The sequence below is a fragment of the Marmota marmota genome, unplaced genomic scaffold (assembly GCF_001458135.2).
Source record: "Marmota marmota marmota unplaced genomic scaffold, marMar, whole genome shotgun sequence".
NCBI classification, from domain to species: domain Eukaryota; kingdom Metazoa; phylum Chordata; class Mammalia; order Rodentia; family Sciuridae; genus Marmota; species Marmota marmota.
The window spans coordinates 2068244-2090915 of NW_026000142.1; the positions used below are offsets into that span (position 1 = coordinate 2068244).

General features: G+C 39.8%; 1 protein-coding gene and 1 non-coding gene across 5 annotated transcripts in view; both read right to left on the reverse strand.

Moving 5' to 3' along the window:
• The window catches only part of Slc25a13 (solute carrier family 25 member 13), a 182790-nt gene that overhangs the window by 144174 nt on the left and 15944 nt on the right, over positions 1 to 22672 (reverse strand). For 3 of the 4 annotated variants that reach the window (XM_015488236.2, XM_015488234.2, XM_048785970.1), the window contains one exon: positions 10063 to 10116. In XM_015488236.2, coding sequence (XP_015343722.1) covers positions 10063 to 10116 — 54 coding nt within the window. Of the gene's footprint in view, positions 1 to 10062; positions 10117 to 19850; positions 19887 to 22672 lie in introns of those variants that run through there. The other variant, XM_015488235.1, reaches the window with a different exon arrangement.
• Positions 1239 to 1367, reverse strand: LOC125611407. Its single transcript, XR_007341605.1, has one exon. It is a non-coding gene; the product is annotated as a small nucleolar RNA SNORA30/SNORA37 family (small nucleolar RNA).

Below are 22672 nucleotides of genomic sequence, written 5' to 3' on the forward strand. Positions count from 1 at the left end.
TGGCAATGTCTAATAACAATTTTAATTGTCATAACTTGGAGGAAAGGGATGCTATTAGCACCTAGCACCTACAAGGTAGAGACGGGGATGGTGCTAAATATCCTACAGTAACTCACAGGCTGAGCCCATGAAACGGAATTGTCTAGTCCAAAATGTAAACAGTGCTGGGAAACCCTGGTTTACAGAAATTTAGAAAGACAAATTATATCTTGTTTTTTGGTAAAAGACTAAAAAGTGTAATTAATTATAAAACTAATTGAGGGACGTGGGATGAGATGGTTCCAGTGCCCTGGCTTCTCACATAAGAAACACAAACCCAACTTAATGTAAACAGTGAAGCAAAACTTAAGCTTAACCAAAGTGTAATGCCAAACTGACCTCTCACGAGGGGTTTTTCCACTTTAACCAATCAAATGTTTTCTTTGTCTTGCTTCCTGAACACTTTATAAAAGTTCATGCCCCCTTGATGGAGCCCTGAACTGCCTGTGGTCTGATGTGCTGCCCAATTCATGAAATCTTTTGAGTGCTCAAAGAATGCCTGAAAGATAGGGTTCTCTCTCAACAGAAGTCCCAGAGGTAGCAAATACAAGAAAGGGTGATAAACTCAGCTGAAATGCAAACTCTGAGCCACAGTGCGGGTATCAACTGCTGCCCGAGCTAATGTTCTCTCCACCCTTGAGCCCTACACAGAGATGGTCAGTAAGAATCAGCCTCTCCTCCAGGTCTTGCCTTTAGTAGGACACAATCCAGCTGGAAGGGGGAACCCACTGACTCGGGTTCCACGGGTCCTCAAAGGCTGTGGGAAAATGCTGAGAGCAATGTACCAATCAAGATGTCCTCAAGGAGCAGAGGACAAGGTGCACAGTGAGTGAGGTGCGAGAACAGCATCTCCCCTTCCTCTGGAACCCCAGAGTTCAGTCTGATCAAAACTGTTTTTACAAATCATTTGTTTTTCTACATTTTAAATCCACTATAGACTAAGCCTTTGCTTAGATATTTGAGAATAAGCTTTAGAACCTCTTGAGCTAGGGTTGTGTCTCTTACTACCTAAATGGTCTCATCAAACATCTAAGTTTTCGGGGCCTCTGACTCTTTATCTGAAAAGTAGGGATAACAATATTACTGGTTTCATTAGGCAGATGCTATAAACAAATGAGATAATCATTTAAAACACTTAGTACTATGTTCTACACATGATAGGCACTTTATAAAAGTTCTAGATTATTGGTTTTTTTTTTCTTTGTCCCACTGAATGATAGCTGCCATTGGTACAGTACCAGGGCAAGGATGCAATCAGGGGTTTTCTCTCAGCACCAGCTACCAAATCCTTGCCCCACAGACCAGGGGAGGACCTGTGAATGTGCTAGAATATACTGTTTTCTTTTCTTTCTTTCTTTCTTTTTTTTTTTTTTTTTTTTTTTTGGAGTGGGGATAGGCACTGAATGATTTTAACCCAGGGTCACTTTATTACTGATATACATCTCTAACGCTTTTTTTTTTTTTTTTTTTTTGAGACAGGGTCTCACTAAGATGCTGAGGCTGACCTTACAAATCCTCCTGTCTCAGCCTCCCAAACTGCTGGGATTACAGTGTGCTTGGCTCACTGTTTTCAATTAACATGTTTTTAGCATAGTGCAAGAAAAAAGATGTTCCAGTAATCCTACCATTCCTCAGAATTTGTTTCAGCTTCTGGGACATGTAGAAGAAAGAATATATTTTAATTTTCCTAACTGAGGCAAAACAAGCTTGAAATATAAAGGATATGCCAATACTAATTACAGCAATCCTATGATTCAGAGTGTGAACTATGTTTCCTTATGACACTGATTATTTTAAAACACAATTTAACTTTTCTCCTACAGTAGACAGATTATTTCCAGTTTGGAGTATTCTAAATAAATTTTTGTGTGTAACATTTGTCCAAATTCCTGGCAATTTTCAAAAGCTAGACTCCCAGAAAAGAAACTGTTAAGTCAAAGGAGAGGAATTTTAAGGCTCTTGGTACTTATTATCACGCTGTTCTTCAGAAAAGATTGTACCAATTTACACTCCTACCAGCAGTGTGTGAACATGCCCTTTCCCTGCTTTGTCTATCATATTTGTTGCAAATATTTTTCCAGTTTGATATATTTATAATTGAGTCTATAGATTTATTTTCCTTTACAATTTCTTCCAATACTTTTCTAAGCTTAAAACCTAGTCTTTCTTCATCACCAGACTAAATATTCACACACAGGTCCTCTTAGTTATTTTTAAAATAGGGTTTCCTTTAGGTTTTAGTATACCAGTGCTTTATTTTTGTGTGTGGTCTGAAGGTAAGAATCCTCCAAATTTGTTTTTCCCACTTAATCTTGCTTGTTTCAGAACCACACATGAAATCATTGTTCTTTCCCTACTCTTTAGGACACCTGCTTTGCACATACTAAATTACCATATGGTCACTAGGGAAAGCCCTGACAAGCAGGCTTGATCTCCAGCCACAGGTCTAATGAGCTGTCCATGGCTTCCCAGGGAAAACATTGTTCTGAGACTGCCCCCAACTTCACAGGAGAATGTCAGCACAGCATGGATTGAGAGTTCTTGTCATTGCTGCAATGGGAAATGTTTCAAGATCATCCTCTCAATGGATCCGGCTACTACTCTTGCAAGATTATATACATCTTTCTTGCTATAACTAGAGGGAAAGCTCTGTAAGAACAGGAATTGTTTTCCTGTCTTTTTCACTGGTATGTCCTCAAATTCCCAGACTAGTGCCTGGCTGCCAGGCAGACAGTGAAACATGGTCAATAGGTATTTATCAAATGAGTGAAAGCTTAAAAAAATGTTGTCTTACTTTGCTCCTAGAAGTTTCATGGCTTGACAAACACTCTTTTATTTTCCCCAAATGACCTTTAGAATCAATGTCAAGTTGCTCCTCCGTTAGAAAAAGTTCCATAGAAAATGCACAATAAAACTACAATAAAATGCCTCTACTCAACCACAAAATAATGAGAATAACAAACGTTGGCAAAAAATGTGGAGCAAATACTCTCACATAAGGGTGTTATAATAAACTGAAAAACCATTTTAGAAAACTTCTAGGCAGTATCTTCTGTAACTGAACATAATAACCACAGACTCCGCAATTTCAATCATAAGTAAATCTCCAACAGAAATTTGCATGTATGTATATAACACCAAAAAATATGTCAAAGAGTCCATAGCAACATTATTTGTAATAACAAAAAGTACCAAAAATAACTTGTGTTAACTAGGAACAGGATACATAAACAGATTATGGTATAGTAACACAACAGAATACAACACAAGCAATGAGAATACACTAACTCCAAATAGACACAACACAGATAAATTAAAATAAAGGTAAGAAACCAAACAAGGCTGGGAGTGTAGCTCAGTGGTAAAGCATTTGCCTAACATGAATGAGGCCCTGGGTTTGATACCCAGCAACACACACACACACATACACACACACACACACAAAGAAGACAAAAGAATATACACTGTATGGTTACATTTTTTAAAGTGACAAAACTAATATACAGTGAGAGAAGTCAGACAAAAATTTACCTTGGGAGGGATGAGTACTGAGTGCAGGGGTATCAGAAAGTTGTTTTATTTTTTTTTTGGTGTGTGGGAGGGTGCTGGTCATGCATGTTTGCTCACTTTATGAACACCCATGGGACTGTACACTTATGATCCCTGCACTTGATTTATACCTTAATAGTTTACAGTAATAAATCATTAAGATATTTTATCAGCCTCATTTGTTTAGAGATGATAAAGAAGGCTTCTCTGAAATATAAGAACATGTTCATCTGGGCAGAGAGAACACAGCTTTCTTCAGTTTGCCAAAATCAGCTCATTGCCAAGTGGTCTGCTTTGTGATTCAAATAGATAAGTCAAAGGTTGTTCCTCAGACTGATGTTTGAGGCAGACCAAAGTAAGAGTAGGTACTAGACTACTACCAAAGGCAGCTGGGCTGTCCCTGCAGCAATGAACAGAAGGTGCCTGTCAAGGGAATGCACTAATTCTTACAGCTACTCCATCTTTAGAATATCATTTAATCTTTCTTTGGAATAGGTTTTAAATGGCCTGAAATCTCTCTTTATTACAATTTAGGAGAGTTTTAATATGATTAAGCATATGCTCACAAAATGGGAAGGTTTTTACAATTCCTTGCACAATCCTAAATGTCACCAACAAGAAACACCACCACACCCAATGAAGACAGCAGCAAAGAGAATAAAACAGGACACTGTCATTACAGTGTATGCTCTGAGGACAGGGGTCCTATCCAGCCTGCTCACAGCCACTTAATAAAGGTGTGTGAACCATAATGAGCCAGGTCAGAAACACAGTCATTCAGTGACCTGTCCCTGCCATGAATCGTTCATATCCTGGGGCTGAAAGGCAAATTCTCCTTGACTCTTTTCCAACCATTGAAAGTCCCTCTAACATACCAGGTCACTTCATCTGACCATCCTTCACCTAAGCTTCCTGTTATAAGGATGGAATAAAATACAATTAAGAATATGAATATGGATCATTTCTTGACTTTTGGACATGCTCAAGTGAAGAACATGAATAGGGTCTGGGCATTTTATGTTATTAGGGAATTACTATTCACTTTATTAGGCACACAATGGTATTGTGATCATGTAAGAAGCCATGCTTATTATTTGAAGCTGTATGTTACAGTATTTAAGGTGAATTATGGTGATATATAACTTACATTAAAATAAATTAGTAATATGTATGTATGTATTTAAACTGACAAATATTAATTTATATTAAGTGGCTATTATGTAGGTGCTTACTATTCTATTTTCTATATGTTTGAATACTGTCACAATAAAAAAATTAAAGATGTAATTAAGAATCACAAATGTTCTAGTGAATATATTACTATTTGTTAAAAAATGCAAATTTCAAGTAAGATACAATTTTTCAACTAACTGGTTGGCAGAAAGGTTTTTTGTTGTTGCTGTTGTACTTAATAATAATCTGAATGGATAACATTATGTGGGAACTGTACACTTCCACACTCCCACCCAAAATATGTAGTCTGCTAAGAGCAATCAAATGCCTTAATCTATTGTAAACCCACTGTTTAACCCAACAATGCCACTTCTAGGAATTCCTACTAAGAAAATAATGCAAGCTATATACAAATATGTAAGCTGTTATGATAGATAAGTAAAGCTGGCAACTGAACATCCAATCATAAAGGATGGTTAGGTAAATTGTGGTAAGACAAATTATGGTAGAGCAGCCATACATAGGAACATCACATAGCATTAAAGTATTGTAGAAACGCATCCAGTTATAAGAAAAGGTGTTCATAATATATTAGTTGAGGGAAAATACTGGATACAAAACAATAGTTTTTTCCTCTTGTTAAAGAAAAAAAATGTATACATATACAGAGACACATGCAGTAAGAGAACACTATCTCTATACTGACATCAAGTTACTTTATTTATCTTTTAGCTCTTCATCAATGAAAGAAACTTATTTGTTGTTAAGAAAGTTTTTCACTTAAGGAATTAACTGTTTTTCCTACGAAAATGCTTAAAGTGTACATCATTCTTTTATTGAGAGATTAATTCTAAAACTCCAAGTACAATTCACCATTACTCCCTATCACATCCCACTTCTGCCCAGCCCCTTCCCCCAGTTTTCCCATTTTTCACTTCTGACGTGTAGTCACTCTAGACTCCAGGCTTCTGAGCAGCCCATGATCACCTCCCTTCCTCCCCCTTGAACCACTGCTTCCCTCCTCTGTTTCTCTGTTCATACTACTGGCACCTCTCGGCACCCAGGGCATACACATTCCCGCCCTGCTCTCTCTCATTTATAATAAAACAACAGTCACTTTCTGAAATATCCCTTTAAAAGTGTCTCTGACTTGCCCAATCCCCACTCCTCCTGGTGTTATGTCCTTAATAACCCTGACAGCCTCCAACACCATCATTCCCAAGGCCACACACCTTATAGCCTTGCTGCACCAGTTCAATCTCAAATCCATCTTGTCCCTGGATTACTCAGAAAACCTTCAATGGCTTCCTATTGTTCAGAGGCATGCCAAATTCCCAATTACCTTTCCAAGTTTGTTACCCACACCCTGTAATACTTAGCAGATTCCCTGGCAGAGAGTTGTATTTAAATAAACATTTTACAAATGAACAAGAATCCTTCAACCTGGCCCAGTCTCTGGGCTTTCCTTCCATGTGGTCCTCCTCTTCTCTCCCCCACCATCCCAGGGGCTCCTCGCATTCTCCCCGCCAGCCTTCCCTGACCACTACCCACAATGGCAACTGCTCCCTCCTTCCGCTTCCTGTGGTATTTGCTGTAACCACACAGGCAGAACCTTCAAGTATGCTGATTTAGATTCTTTTTACCTGCCACTGCTAGCCTACAAATCTGGTCTCCTGTATAAAATCCGAACTCCTTTGAGACACAATTATTGCTTACATTTCTTTTGCTCAGCCCACTCATAGCAGAATTTCATGATGTTTTATTTAAACTGCAAACAATCAATACATATCTGTTTAAATTAATGTGAAGCAACACCAAAAGCATTAGGTGAACCAAAAAAAAAGGACTGTCAACACAGAGGTTAAAAGCAAAATTGTCTTCCTAGACTCAAACTTCTGCATCCAGATAAAATGTAATATATTATCTTCTCACAAAAGTCTGACAATACCCTCAGATGCTTCTGGCATGTTTTGCACTAAGTCTCTCCTTCCCTACCAATCTAGAATCACTAGAGCCTGCGCTCCAGGCCACCTAAGCTATTGGCTATTCCCTCCACACAACTGGCACACTTACAGCTCTCTGCTTTGAACATGCTGTTTTCTTTGTTTGGAATAGTCTTTCTTTACCCCAAACCCTCCTCTACGTCTCCATCTGAAAAATACCTATTAGTCTTCAAGCATCGCTCAAACATCCTGCCTGAAACTTTGATGACCCTCTATAGGAAGAGGTAATAAGCCTCACTGATCTTCCTTTAATGCTATGTAACATTTTTCAACCATATTGTGAATTTTCGTTTTCTTGCACATACATACACACAGTGAGATATTTAAGGGCAGGAGTCATGATTTATGCGTCTGTAATACTCAACACCTAACACTCACCTAACATGTAGTAGGCAACGTTACAGAAGGAAGGAAGAGAGGGAGAGAGAGAGGGAAGTTGATTTTTAACTCTTTTCTAAGACATAAACTATAAAACCTGAGTCCTCCAGGACCCTTTCCTCATCTGGCTCAGATCCCCAGGTTCTCTCTCATCTCTGCAGCTGCCAACTCCTCTACCACCTTCTACTCCCTGTACATCTGGTCTGAAGGAGACAATGAAGCTCCTTTCCACCTCCCCCAGGCTACAGAAGAATCCTCTCTCCACCTAGTTTAGCAAGGAGACAATTGGGATATTTCACACAGAATTTTTATCAGGAAGAAAATCAAGTCAAAAAAAAAAATTCACAGACAGAAAATCAGCAAAGTCGACAGGTTTACAGAATGCTTACTGCTGATCCGTACTTAACGAAAAAGCCTGGCCTGGCAGCCCCCATGGCGCCTCATTCCCCTTTCTCCCCTTCACCACAATGCTGTCTGCGGTGGATAGTAAACAAGAGATCCTCAGCTTGCTGAGCCAAGGTGGATTTGTGTTGGTCCCACACTATCCAGGCCTGGTGAGGTCACCAGAACCTTTGCCAGATCTGCAATCCCTTCCACAAACTGCTGATGCTGTGTTCTTCAGGTACCACCAGCCTCTGCCTCTATTCCATCTCCTCAGACTCAAAGGCATAAAAAACTCTCCTTCAAAAGCCACAAAGTCCTGGCCACCCAAGTTTCCTATCTGTTCTCAAAGATTCCACCCCCAGCCTTCAGGTCCATGGCTACAGAAACCCCACAGGTGACTCTTCAGAATTCTGCAAGAAATTCCTGCTATCCCTCAGACTTGTCTCCAACCTAGACCTGCCCAATATTGAGTGGATATAGCAGCTGGCAAAGATGCTATTCCAAACTGAGATCTTAACCTAGGCTCACCAGCTGCCACATGGCCTCAAATGGCCACTGCCTTTAAATGGACTCTTTCCAATGGATCATGTCAACAGACTAGGGAGCATCAGAGCCCTAAGTTGTTCTCAGTTTCTGTCAGAAGGAGGCTCTTAACTCCTGTTAGAAAACTGAAGTAGTATGTCCTGAGTTGAAAGAATTATTATAACTTCAAGGGCTCAAGTGAGTTTAGCCATTTCTCTAGGTTCCTTAGCAGCACACTTAGATGTTCTTCTGCTCGTGTCTCTCAAAATTAAATCATTAAGGAGTTTTACAATAGCAATAGACCTTCATACACCTGATCCCAATCATGTGAGCCCAATATGCACACAGCAACAGAAATTAGTTCAGGAAAGATAAGAACGCTTTTCTGTTGTCTGGGCTTTCATCTTCTAGAATCTCTATATTGTATTGTGCTTTATGGAATAAAAAAAAAAGCAAAGATTCTTATAGAGAATCCTGTTTTTTTCTATATAATCCAAACCTCCTTACAAATATACCCTTTCTTCCTCTCCCAAAACTGTTCCTATGTTTAACCACTTTTCCATTGGAACCTATCATTCCTGTATTTAAATTACTTAATTTCACACTTTGACTGAATCAATGTCTAAGGCATAGCAAGTGTTGGGCATGGTGACGTAAAGGTACCCCACTGAATCTTCACAAGTTTTTGTAACTTTTAACTATGAAAATGTTCCAACATATGCAAAGTACAGAGAACAGTATAAGCCCAATATCCCACTTTACAATGTCAAAAATTATCATACTGCCTACTCTTTCTTCCCACTCCACCAAAATTGGATTATTTAAAAACAAATCTCAGACATCATGATCTCATCTGTAAATGCTTTGGTATCTATCTCTAATAGACTCTCTGCATGTATCAGAATCAGAATGTCATTATTCAGCTTAAAAATCAATTAATTACAATTTAGCTAATCAATTAATAATTAATAATCAATTAATTATTATTCAGTTTAAAAATCAATTAATTAGCATCAGATGTCCCCAAGTATTTGAATCCCTGTGTCTCCATCTTTTTGTTCTTGCTGTTCTATTTTGGTTCTGCAGTGCTGAGGATCCAACCCAGGGCCTTAGACATGTCAGACAAGGGCTCTATTACTAAGCTATATCTCCAGCTGTCACTTTTATTTTTTATGCTAATGCATTTTGATAAGAAAAGTGAGGCTCACAGAATTAGTAACCTTCTAGCTCACATGGGTACACATCAAGGTACCAGCTCAATACCTTGGCTCCCCATTCCAGTCAGCACTGCCTGCCTTCTCACAATATTTAGAAAAGTCCACATATTTTGCTTTTATTATCTTTACAAAAGTGGCCTTTCCTTTTTTGAGTTTTAATTTCAGTTCAATAACATAAATATGCTTCAGGTTAGAGACCTGAAGAAGACTTTTATTATATTACTCATTCACTGCCCAACACCACCAAGTAGGCCGAAGCCTAAGAAACCAAGAAAATGAGCTTGCGTGGTATCTGGTGTACTCCAGTATTATTCCCCGGAGGCCTTCTCACAGGGCTCCACAGCTATAATAAAATGACAGGATTATGATGAGGAGGACAACAAAAATGAGCTGTTTCTACCAAGCAGAGACCAGATAGTCCCCTCTGGAAGAGTACAGGATTAATAGGGATGTTTACAAAGACTTCTTAGTAGTAAAAGCATTTTCCTCATCCCACTCAGGTCAAGCCTGAAGAGGTAAATGAGTTGCAGGACTACTCAGCCAACTTCTTTTGAGCACTTGACACCATAAGATAAAAGAAAATATCACCATTTGCCATCACAAACAATTGGCCACACATTTCCTATACATTGTTAAAAACAGAATTGTAAAGCAACTCTTTCACAAATCCTGCGTAAAGATGCTTTGGAGGATGTTTTAAAAATTTAACAATGAAATAAACAGTTGTTTGAAAATAACTTTCGAAGTTATAGAACACAAACCAAATAAGAAACAAAATAGATTTCTTTTATACTGACCTTCAAAAATATTGTTCTAAGCTCAGCTGGATCTGCTCTCTTGGTTAAAGCCACCTATAAATAAACATAAAAATGTTTATATTATTAGAACAAAGCTGAGAAATCAAGCTAGCAGACTAAGAGAAAATAAACTTAAGGTTAGAAATAAGTGGATTTCATTTTTGTACTTAAAACATCAAATTGCCCCAGCGCATAAATGAGTCCCCAGATTTTAAATTAGACTCTGTATTTGGCTTCTAGAATGATAATATTCTGTGCAAGAAACCAGTTAAAGCTCATAATATCTAGTGTTTAATGTGTATTGTTTTTTTAAAAAGAAGAACAAAAATAAACAAACAAAAAAGTTGAAACAGATTTGTAAACACCTGGCATTCTTAAACTACACTCTAGGGGTATCTCATGCCCTTTCACAAGGGAATATTAAAGTACAACCTGTTTGCTAACTATGCAAGGGAACATATTTCTTAAAGAAGCCAGTGAACTAGGCAAATCATATTAAAGAACCTAAGGGAATTACTTCCCATGCTTCCACCATGAACAGGCGTGTATACCTAACTACCAGGCAATGTCAAGGAACTTGTCCCTTCCCCAACTTCTAATTTAATAAATCAGAACTCTCCAAAGGTATGACTATTATTCTCCACATTCAGAAATACAAGAGGTTGTGGTTACCTTCCATGAGTAAAATTTGACAGATTAGCTCAGAATAGGTGTTGTGCTTAATTCTCCAGGCCACAAAGTCCAAAAACATCACTGGGGAAAAGCAAGACAAACTTGAACATGACTGCCTTGGGCCAACACAAAAGAGCCCTTATGTGGAACCAAACAGTGGGCTTATTCAGCGTCCCATCACCCAATCCTGCTGGCAAAAACCATCATGAGACTGAATTCTCACCAAGCACAGCGTCGCCCCAAGATACAGCCAAGGAGGGGCTCCTGGAACCACCCCAACACTGGAGCCATGTCACTATCCACGGGGAGATTTATGCAAATTGTTCTAAATCCCTTCTGTGTGTTTGCAAAGACTCTTCTGAGATCTTGGGACAATGAATTCTCTGTATCTAAATATGGAACTGCTGAGCTCCTTGGCCCTCCACTGTCAGGAATAATTTTATTAACTAATCACTGAAATGGGAGAGGTAGTCTTTCTGAAACCAGTTGGTTAGTCACCATGATTCCCAAAGCAAGACTGATAACTCTTTTAATTTTAGCTCAGTACCTATAGCCACCAATTCTATTTTTACTCACAAGAATTTCTTGGTGGTCTCTGCTCTTCAATAGAGGAAAAAATAGACTGCTAACCAACTTAACCCAAGATTAACCACACTGCTGACCTAAAAGTTCCCGAAGAGGAATCCTCCTGTGGGGTCTCCACTCTGGGACAGGACAAGAACTCCTGGAGGTCAGAAAAGCACTCCAACCTCCACCGTCAGAGCAGAAAAATGACCTCCTCCACACCAGGAGTCCCACACCTCAGGATGGTTCAGAAATAACATTTTGAAAATGGCTTTCAGTATCTTAAGTTCTTAGTTGGCTTTCCTTTTAAAAGCCAAAGGAATTTTCCACAAAAGGAACTATTCCGGTTCTATCTGAATACCACATCTTAGTTCGCTTAGTTCACTAAGCTATGCACTTTGTAAGGCCTCCTGGGCAATGCTATCTCAGAGTGAACTTCCCTTTCCTTAAATCCCAACAGCACAATCTGTTTACCAATCCCAAAATGTACATTCAGTGCTTTTCCCCAGAACCACATTTCTGTGACAGAAAGCATGGGTTCACTTTATAACTCACCCAGGATTTAAGACAAACGTGAAAACAATCTACACAGTGATCACCACTTACAAGTCACATCACCCAGAATGCAGAGAACACTGGACAGTGTTCAGAGCATCACTATTCTCTACTTGGATTCTCAGAGCAAATCAGAGAGTTAAATAGGATGGACATAACTTCCCTCACTTGAAAGAAGGGGAAACTGAGGCTCATTTATTTCCCCAAAAGCCAGATTAAGAGCAAATCTGTGCCTACATTTCTAAGTGTTTCCTGAGTTTTTCTCACTTCCTACTGTGCCACATTATAGGTAGTTTCAATGTGAATACCACCAATTTAGTGTCCATCCTCTGCTATAAAGAGCATGGCTTTAGCTGGGCATAGTGGTGCACAACTCTAATATCAGTGACTCAGGACATCAGGGCAGGAGGATCGATAGTTTGAGGCCAGCTTCAGTAACTTAGTAAGACTGTCTCAAAATAAAAAGGGCTGGAGATGTGGCTCAGTGGTTGAGTGCCCCTGAGTTTAACTGTTCAATCCCAGTAAGTGGAGTGGGGGCAGGGAACTTCAGTGTCAGACCATCTTTACATGGGGTGCAGGCCTGACCGCTGGAGCTTGCTGGTTTGCAACCCCAGTGCTCTTGACTCTTAGTCTCAGTTTCCTCATTTCTACAACAGGAAGCCCTGTAGACTTGGAAGGGCCATATGAAATAATTACATAAAGTATTAAGCCCAAAAAAGGCCAGAGAGTTAAAGTGCTTAATAAATGGTATCAATCATTATTTGGACTATTTATCAAAAACTATATATAGTCTCCCATGCTTACTTTTTAATACCCTAAATAATGAGTCACCTGGATCACCACTTTGAGGGGAGAAATAAGGAGGACAAAAGAGAAGGGAACTCATGGTCCTCAAAAACACTCACCAAACCACTGAGCAAACTCTAAAGCTATTCTAACTCATCGTCCCCTCTGCTCTCCTAGCCCAGTATCATGCTCCTTCTTGAAAACTGACCCAAAGTTGCAGTAAATGGTTAATGTTCACTATGGAATTTTCTTGAGGCCAGCTGAAATTTGTGTGAGGTCCTGGGCACATTCGATTTAAGCACAGATAACTATTGTTCAGTGGGGGATGGATTCAGAAAAATTTCTTCCAGCCTCCTGGGCCTCATCTCTGTACTAATTCCATCTACTCCCCACCAATCAAATGCCGTGTGGCTATTTGGAATTTCCATTTGAATGTCCACCCTCATTCTTATCTTCTTGTTTACATGCCATGTGTGGTGAAGGAAGGACACTTGTGCAATTTGACAGAAGACTACATAATGTTGCGATGAGAAGTGCCAGTGTTTTGGAGGTGTATTTAGATGGATTCTACCTGGTGGTCAAACCAATACCCAGGAAGTTCCATGAGCTGGAAAAAAGAGCCACAGAAATGTAGCTGCCCTTTTTAAGTCAATTCAGAACAGCTGTTCAACATGCATACTTTACATCACACAAGCCTGGAATTATTAGACTTAGTTTATTCTTGGGCTTCAGAAGATTCATCAAACTTTAGATTGTTTCCAGAAGGGTGCTATGTATTTTTTAAATATACTTACAGCATGTTCATATTCATATGTACAGCCACTATTCTTGAAATCTAATTGCCTGATTGTACCACTATTATTCTGAAGTTGCAATAGATTTCAACATTAAAACAAAAATTTTATACCAATAATTTAAAATACACTGGCTTTCAAACTTAATAAGTAAATCACTAAGAAGGAAAACAGTTCTTTGCAGACAACCACGAAATATTATTTGGTATTTAAATCAGCACAATAGAGAATTTTTATACACAGTCAGGTAACATATCAATTCTAAACTTAAGATAAAAAGAGATGAAGGAGTTGTTACTATAGGAAAAAACTGTGCACTAACGTTTCTCCCATAAACAGGGAAAAGTCTACCATTATTCAACTTTAGAATGGAAATTTCAGGTCAATTCCCTGAATCAATATTCCATGGGACAAAATTTGAGGATCACTAAATCTGGAGAGCTTTGTGACAAGATAAACACTAGCTACACCTATGTGAATAGGTCATCAATAGCATTTGCAAAACTTAAGCTAGGCATATCTTAAGAATTTTTTTAAAAAAAACAGCCAATAACACAACTTCAATAACTGCTTTTTTTAAAGGCAGATAAGAGGAGGAGAGAAATATGACAAGAAGAACCAGAAAGATATTTTCCAGTACAAATAAATTTACTCTTATTCTAATGTGAATCAGAGCAGCCAAAGATAGAGGCTTGCTAGGAAAAGATATTCCTGAATGTAGGAATATGTTTAAAATCGACTTTCTTATCCTGTAATCAAGTCACAGTTGCAGGCTCATTACTTTAACAAATCACAGTGGTACAGAATCGTGCTCTCCAAATAGTTATTAGGTCTAACCATGAGCAATGGGGACGAGTATTTGAAAGCCTACATAAGATAAGGGACTCATTTGAAAAATCAAAGTCAAATGCAAAGAAAAGCAGGGATGCTCTAGAGATGTGAAACCCTGATCTCCCTGAAGGCTTCTTATTTCTCAGACCATCCCATGCTTGGCAAAGAAGAGAAGCTAAGAAGACACGATTTAAGTGTTGACTGAAGTGTTAATTCTAGGTAAGTAAAAAGCCAGATATTTACAATGAAAATAGGGAGCTCTCTTCAGATCTCTGGTTCTTAAAATACAGGATTGGGACCATCAGCACCAGTATCACCCAAGAACTTAAAAAATGCAAATTCTCACCCTCCACCCCAGACCTATGGAATCAGAAACTCTCGGGGTGGGGCCCACCAGTCTGGATATTCCTGGGCCCTCCAGATGGTTCCAGAGCCATAGATTTACATAGTATCCAGTTCTAAAGTGCAGATTAGGACTCAGGTTCTCGGCCCATCTCAAAACTCAAGCAGTAACCAAGGGGGATGGAAATGAAATCTATGGAATGGGCATCTTTAAAGCTCCCCCACAAGATTACAATGTGTGAATGGGAGCAGAGCCACTCGCTTAGAACCCGAGGTCCCAAGTCTCTACTGCTAGTCACCAATTGAGCTTTCCCTTCATAGGATTTTCTCAGTCCTCTTCCCAAACGGAAAAGTCTGCAAGTCAAGAGAAGCACAGGCTTACGTGGAAAATTCCATGTCACAATTATTTATATGAGATATGAGACTAAAAACCAGAAGAGGCAGCTCATCGAAAGCAGACTACCGTGTGTATGTGTGTAAGCAAGCATTCAATGACAAGAAAAGTGGAGGGATAGGGAGAAACATTCCTTCATACCCTCCACATCTGCGGAACCAAGTGTAGGTAGACCTGAATCCCAATGAAAGATATTCTCAGGTAGGACCCGATAATAAAGCAGCTGGGGCCCACCCTCCTTCTCCATCTTCCTGTACTTCAGAGACAAAAAAAGTACAAGAAGTCTACTTTCCAGACTACCTTGCAGCTATGAGGTGCCATCAATCAGAAGAAATGGAGTCAGATTTGAAAGGCAAAGATTTGTGAGTTGGGGGCCAGCAGAGGCACCATCACTGGAAGTGTCTGGGTTTACTGTCGCACCTTCCTGCCCTCCCACACCAGTGGTAGCATGGTCCTGAAACATCCCACAGTTGGCAGGCAGTATCCTGACAGCACAGGACGACACTGCTCCCTTGGTGGCCTGCTCTTCTGTGAGGCTCTGGAAGTCATTCCTGAGAGTTCAACCTCAAGTCTGTTTCTTCACCTTCCCAACAAATTCTGTAAGCCATTTAATACCCTATAATAAATCTTCCTCTGCTTAAACCAGCTAGAGTAGATTCTGTTCTCTGCAAGTGAACCTTGACTGATACAATCTATAATTGCAAAAGAAAGTTTGGAATTCCCTGAAAACCACACGGTTGCCATTAACTTGAGGGAAGAAAGAAAGAGGTGTCTCACCAAATTTAAGAAAATAATTTTCTATTGAAACCATCATCCCTTATGCTAGTTTCCCTAATTTCTAGCAAATGAAGAGCAGTAATTATGCAAAAAGTTATTGAAGTATGAATTAGAATACAGACAAGATGCCATGTTAAGCATTTTTCAAACCACAACATTTCTGTGTAATCAAACCTCAAAAGTTCATATCACTCAACAGTTGACTTATAAAGCATCAGGCGCCACATGTTAAACCATGGGTAATTACACAAGCAGGTCATTTCAGGGGTGCTGGAGATGTTTATCAGAACGTTCAGTAGGTTGTGACGTATGTTGGCTTTTACTCTATTTTGTTGTAGACAAACATTAAACAACTGTAAAACCATCATCATTAAAATTCTGATATTAAGAAGCAGAATACAACAGTTAAGAAATAAATGGTGGTGTTTTAGCTGTGGGTCTTGTTTTGCAAAAAAGTTTTAGACACACTAGTTTTGGATTCTACTATTCATTAACCTAAAGCTAGGATTCTGGCAAATGTCCCCAAGAGTAAAAATCTGACAAGAGGTGGTATGTACCTTTTCCAAAATAGACATATTTTTCTGTTTATAGTCTCAGCTCCTTACTGAGACAGAGAGATGCTTGCTCCCACTGACACTGGCAGACAGCAGCAGGTTTACAGCAAAGATGTGGGGCCCAGCCCTGCTACTAACATGGTGACCTGGGGCAAGTTGGTTACATCTGAGTTTTAGTTTCTTCATTTATAAGATGGGCAAGATGATAATAAAGTCTAAGTTAAGTCGAGAACAAGACTATGTGGCATTTCTAATTCTAAATATGAATGAAAGGCAAGTAGGTCCAACATATACTGAACTTAGAAATAGGCAACAAGGGAGAGCATATTAAAATACTATGGGATGACTAGTGTCTCGTTAGGAAATCTGGAGAATCAGCCTGAGGTGGAGAGTCCACTAATGATGCCCAAAACTAACTCAGAATGGCTTGGTAAGAAATCCACCTCAGTTTCACACCAAATGCCGCTCTGGCTGCCTATCAGATAAGCTGCAGTGAAAACATCACACACAACCTGGCTCCCGCGGTGCCCTCTTCCTAATTGAAATCTTACATGTGAGCCTCTGATGAGCAGAACCTAGCTCACCCACTTGTGTCCTGCCTCCAGGGAAAGATGGGCACCGAGTTCTCAGTTCTACACTGGGGAAGGAAGCCTTCTAATGAAATTTCCTCCAACACAGAGAAGTCGGTCAGAGCACAATGGGTCACTGGAGCTGTGAAAATGAACTTGACTAGCCAGAGGCATTAGGCACATGCCTGCATAATCTCCCTTTCTTTTCAAACCTCAAAAGTAGTCTTCTTTTTCTTTATAGGTGAGAAAACTGCAGATCAGAAGCAGATTATCTGTCCAGGTCCTGCCTTTCCACAGGGTCACAGTCCAGGCAGCCAGGATGCCTTAGACCAGTGCTTTGCAACCTCTGTGGAGGGTCCAGTGATCATTCTTTGTGCAGTGTCAGTGCATTTAGGGTGTTGAGCAGAATCCTGGCCTCTGCCCACTAGATACCAGTGGCAACCTACCCCCACCATGCTGTGATAACCAAAAAAAATGTCTCCAGACATCGCCAAATATTCCCTAGGCAAAAAAAAAATCCCCCCACCTCCAGCGAACAACTGCTGCCTTAGGGGGCTATACTCTACTTCCCACACATGCAGCACAACTCCTAGGGAAAGGCCGCAGAGCACCAGGCCAGGGACGGGCTCTAAGACAACCCCAAATAAACCACAGACCCTGCTCCAAGGAGAAGGACTAACTTATCTATGAGTGATTGGAATAATGCATATGATGACACATGTCCTCACAAGGTACAGAGGTGGCAGAACTATGATCACACTTCTGCTGGAGTTGGGGTACACAGAGGTGCAGTCTTGAGTTGTACTGTTAATTATCAGTTACAGCAACAACAGCGACCAACTAACTTTTACTGGGACCTTAAATCTATGCCAGGTCTACTGCTAAAGGTTTTACAGCTGATCTCATTTAAACATTACTTAAATTCTTTAAGGTGAAGAGTCACTAACATTCCTGTTTTTAGATGAGGAAGCTGAGGCATTTCAGAGTCTTCAATGAGTACTCACAAATCAGACGCAGAAGTGACCCCAGAGCCCGCATCATCTGGATGCTAATTATAATATATGCAGGATGTGCCCAGAGTTTGGCAAGGATAGTTTAAAGCTATCCTGATGAATCATGCCATTGGACAACATTGTAACTGAAACCAATTTAAAACAGTCTTTTTGATTTGGCATTATGATTCATAAATGCTCATGGTTCAGTAGAAGGCAGACCTGCCTAATGTAGAATATTACTTTCCAGTATTACATGCTGAACTTAGTCTCATTTTTTTTAAACCATCAAGGTTACAGTATAATTAGGAACCAGCTGCAATTGTAATTACAGCTCCCAATATAATTTGTTACATATTAGCAAGTGTCAAATTACTACTGCTTCTTAAATGAATAAAAACTGATTGTGCTGCTCTGAAGACCGAGATGTGTGTTCCTGGTGGGGAACAAAGGAATATAAAAAGTATATGACATATTTATAAAGTGCTGAAAGGCTCTACTTAGGAGATCACAAGTTGCTAGAGCCCAGATAATGCCATAAAAAGTTAAAATGGCTTCCAGGAAGAATAGCTAACTTAATAAATACAGAGAAAGGGAAAACCAGAAATGACGATAAAGAAGTTGCTTCCACTAAATAATATCTTACCTGTTCCAAATTCTGCTACTTATCAACCTCATCTAACTGAAGCATAGTCAAGACCACAGAAGGAAGCAAAAAGCAAAAAAAAGAAGCCCAACAATGGCACCATTTCACCTGGCTGAGCGGGCCCCTGTACTCTCCTCCTGAGCCCAGGATTGACATGCCTTGAAGCAACTTCTCTGACTCAAGAGTCCATAGCTAACGCCTCTAAAAGCATACTATGTCACAAGCTCTGCTCTAAACTTTGCAAACATTAGCACACTGAACCTCCCAGCAGTTCCAAAACGTAGATGCAACTACACCCCTTTGACAGATGAGGAAACTGAAATATAGACAGGTTGAGTAACTTGTTCAAGTTACACAGTAAGTAGCAGAGCCATAACATGAACACAAATCCAGGGTTACAACCATTATGTGACACTGCCTTTCAAAGGAAAAAAAGAGAGAGGCTGAGAATGAGAAAGCAAGAGAACTCAGAGATAAAAGAAAATCAAGACATATCAACCAATTATGATGCATGGGCCTTATTTACACGATAATTAAAAATCATTTAAAATTTCTAACACAATAAGGGATGTTAAATAATTACTGTGATTTTTTTTTAGATGTGATAGTGATATTGTCATGATATTTTTAAGAAATTTTGTTTAGGGATATATATATATTAAAATTCTTACATATAATGATATAATGTCTGGGGTTTGCTTTGGAAAAAAATGGGGGGTGGGAGAGTATGTTACAAATAAAATAATATTGTCCATAAATGAAAAATTACTACTGGTTAGATAATGAAATAGGGATTTACTACACTATTTCATTTTTTAACATACTAGAAAATTTCCATCGTAAGTAGTTTTTTAAATGCTCTTATTCTTTGAAGAACTAAGTCAAATGCATCTTCCTCCAGGAAGATTTTCTAGATTCTCTAAATACAGTCTCTTCGTAAAGTATTACTTGCAACTATTTCATGAGTTTTGCAATGAGACATTTAAATTCTGATATGGCTAACCAACAACATCACCTCTTGCTTTTTTCATCATCAAAAAAGAAAAAGAGCTGGGCGTGATGGCGCACACCGGCAGTCCCAACAGCTCATGAGGTTGAGGCAAGAGGATCACAAGTTCAAAGTCAGCCTCAGCAAGAGCGAGGCACGAAGCAATTCAGTGAGACCCTGTCTCTAAACAAATACAAAATAGGACTGGGGATGTGGCTCAGTGGTCAGGTGCTCCCAAGGTCACTCCCCAGTACTCCAAAAAAAAAGAAAAAGAGAATCGGGATTGAATGAAAATGCGTAACCTAGGACGGAATCTAGCAGTACCTGCTTCCTAGTTACTGGCATCCCTTCCCCAGGTAGAGCAGCCCAGCTGACTGAGTAGGCAGCAGATACCTGAGCTCTGAGGGAGGATTTCTGGGCCTTGTGAGCTGATAGGATCTCTTACGACTCTGAACCAGCAGATTCAGTCTGAATGGCAGTGGAGCAGGCTGGCTGATGATGTGGCACTAGAGAAGGTTCATGAACTCCAGGACTGAACAAACACAAAAACTGAACCTCTTCCCTACCTTTCTTTGGAAAGGGAGATTGGGGGAGGAGTAGATAGGAGGACAGTGGGGAGAGAGTGGATGGATTCTAAAAAGTATCAGAAAAATATTTGGGTGATTTCTGATGTAACATTAAGTCAGAAAGCTGGTCTTAAATACGACATGTAACCCAGAAGCCATAAAGGAAAACTGATTAACATAAAGTTAATTTGAACCAGTTAAACATCAAACCACTGAAGAAAAAAACAATGTACAAACAGATGGGGCAAAGGGACAAGGTTCTTAATTTAAAAGTCCTCTAAGGAAAAAAAAAAAAAAAATCAATGCCCAGTGAAAAATCAGGCAAAGGTCACAACTAGACTCTACTAAACATGAAACATGGACCAATCGAAATCTCCATGAATCACTGTGAAAAGAGATTCTGGGGCTGAGCTCTGACTTTGGGAACTGAGATTGGAGACAAGAAAAAGGTGGAATCCTCCACTGAGTCAACATCACCTGGAAAGAAAATAACTGTGAGGCTCCTCAGAAGTGAATGAAATCCTTTGCCAATGGGCAGAGCAAAGTCAAAGACCTGAGGTCACCAGCATACTTTCAAGCCACCCAGCATACTCTAGGGACTAACTGGTCTGAAACAGCTACAATGGACACACTGTTTGGACTTGCTGGGAATTCTGCCCTGTAATGTAGCTGGGCTTTCTTTTTATTATTTACTTAGTACCAGGGATATCTTAATCAAAAGGGAAAGTATTTCTATAGGCACCTCCTTTTGAAGCAGTCATTCTGTGGTCAGAGAATCATTTACCTTGGGCCTAACCCATCCCCCATCCCGCCAAGCCAAGGTCTGCTCAGCAGTAGAATCTCCAAGGCATGCACTTGGAGATTACCAGTACCATGTGCAACTACTCCAGCATTTCCAAATGACTTATTTTGGTGGGTGATGTAGGGCACTGGGTAAGTAGTTTATTAGAAAAAGAAAAAAGTCTCCAACAAACCATAAAAATGCAATAGAAAATCTTCCCCTTTCACTTTGACAAAGATTGGCACACCAAATTAAAGAACAAGTCAATGAATAGTGTCTAAATGCTATGGAACAGCTACTTTAAGTTCCTGTGGAACTTAATCTTACCCAAGGGACAATTTTAAAATATTTCAATATTTGTGATGAACTGAATTGTGTTCCCCAAATTTGTATGTTGAAGTCCTAACCCAGTACCCCAGAATGTGATTTGCCATATGTCCAGAGTATTTAAAGTGTTATGCTCGAATTCGGGACCCCCAAAAGACCACCAGAGACCCAAGATCGATGTAAGCAGCAAAGAGGTGTTTATTGCGAGCTAGCTCGGTCCTCTGCGTGCACACAGCAACTGGTGATGCTGAGAGGCCTGGAGCCCAGGGTTTGCAGCAGTTTTATACATTCTTTGGAGAAGGCAGGGACCCCCACATACATCATAGCATTTCTTAGCAAATCATCACACACTGCGGGAAAATCAAATAACAACTCTAAAACATGATTAGCACATTCACTGGCGGGAACAAGTTGGGTAGGGGTGATTGGTTACTAAGAGGGGTATTCATTTGAACTGATTGGTTTAAGCCATGAGGGGTGTTCGTGCTGAATTACATGGTTTCCCAACACGTTTTATCAACCACCATAAATTACTGGGAGGGTCATCTGGCATTCCAGGTATTTCCCTGTCTCATGCTGATTGGCGGCTGCTAGGGGGTTGCTATGGATCCCCACCTAGCCTGACTGAGTCAGGGACACTTGGTGCAGCAAATCTCTCCGGTTATTTATAGATAAACCACTTAGCAGGGTGGGAATGTGCCTAGGAGTGCTCTGTGGGTCTTTCCAAGGACAAGGTCATGTCCCTTCCTTGGACAGGCTTTGCTCTGAGGTAGAGGCTGGTTTTTCAAAAGAGGTTAGTAAATTGACATCAGTAAGGGGGACCCTACTCTAATATGACTGGTGTCCTTATAAGAACTGGAAATTAGGGTACAGACACAGACAGAAACACATGAACACGCAGGAGGAAGAAAGCCAGCCAGTGACAAGCGAAGGAGAGGCCTCAGAAGAAACCCACCCTGCCTGGATCCTGATCTCAGCATGATGAAAAAAACAAACTCTGCTACATTTAAGCCACCCTTGTCTTTGGCAGTGCCAAACTAACACAATGTCACATAGTACAAAGCTGGTCTACCTGGGCCAAATATTTCTTTCATCCCTTCATTTGTATTGAATCCAGACTCAAGCATTGCCTTTAATCTTATGTCTCTTTGGGCATCGCCTTAAATTCAGCCCTCTTCATTCATAACTTGACATTTTTTAAGTCAGACCAGAGTCTCAGAAATTGTCTCATTTTCTGCATTGTCCAATTGTTTCCTCATGATTAGATCCAAATTAAGTAATTCAGGGAAGAGTGCTCCTAAAGTGTATACCCTCCAATGCATCTTATCAGGAGGCACAGTATGACAGTTTGTTCCATTTGTTAATGGTGACTTGGTCGAAGCAGATCTCTCCATTGTAAAGGTACTTTCTTCCTTTTGCAAGTAGTAAGTAATTTACAGGGAGATACATTGAGACAATGGAAATTCTAACAA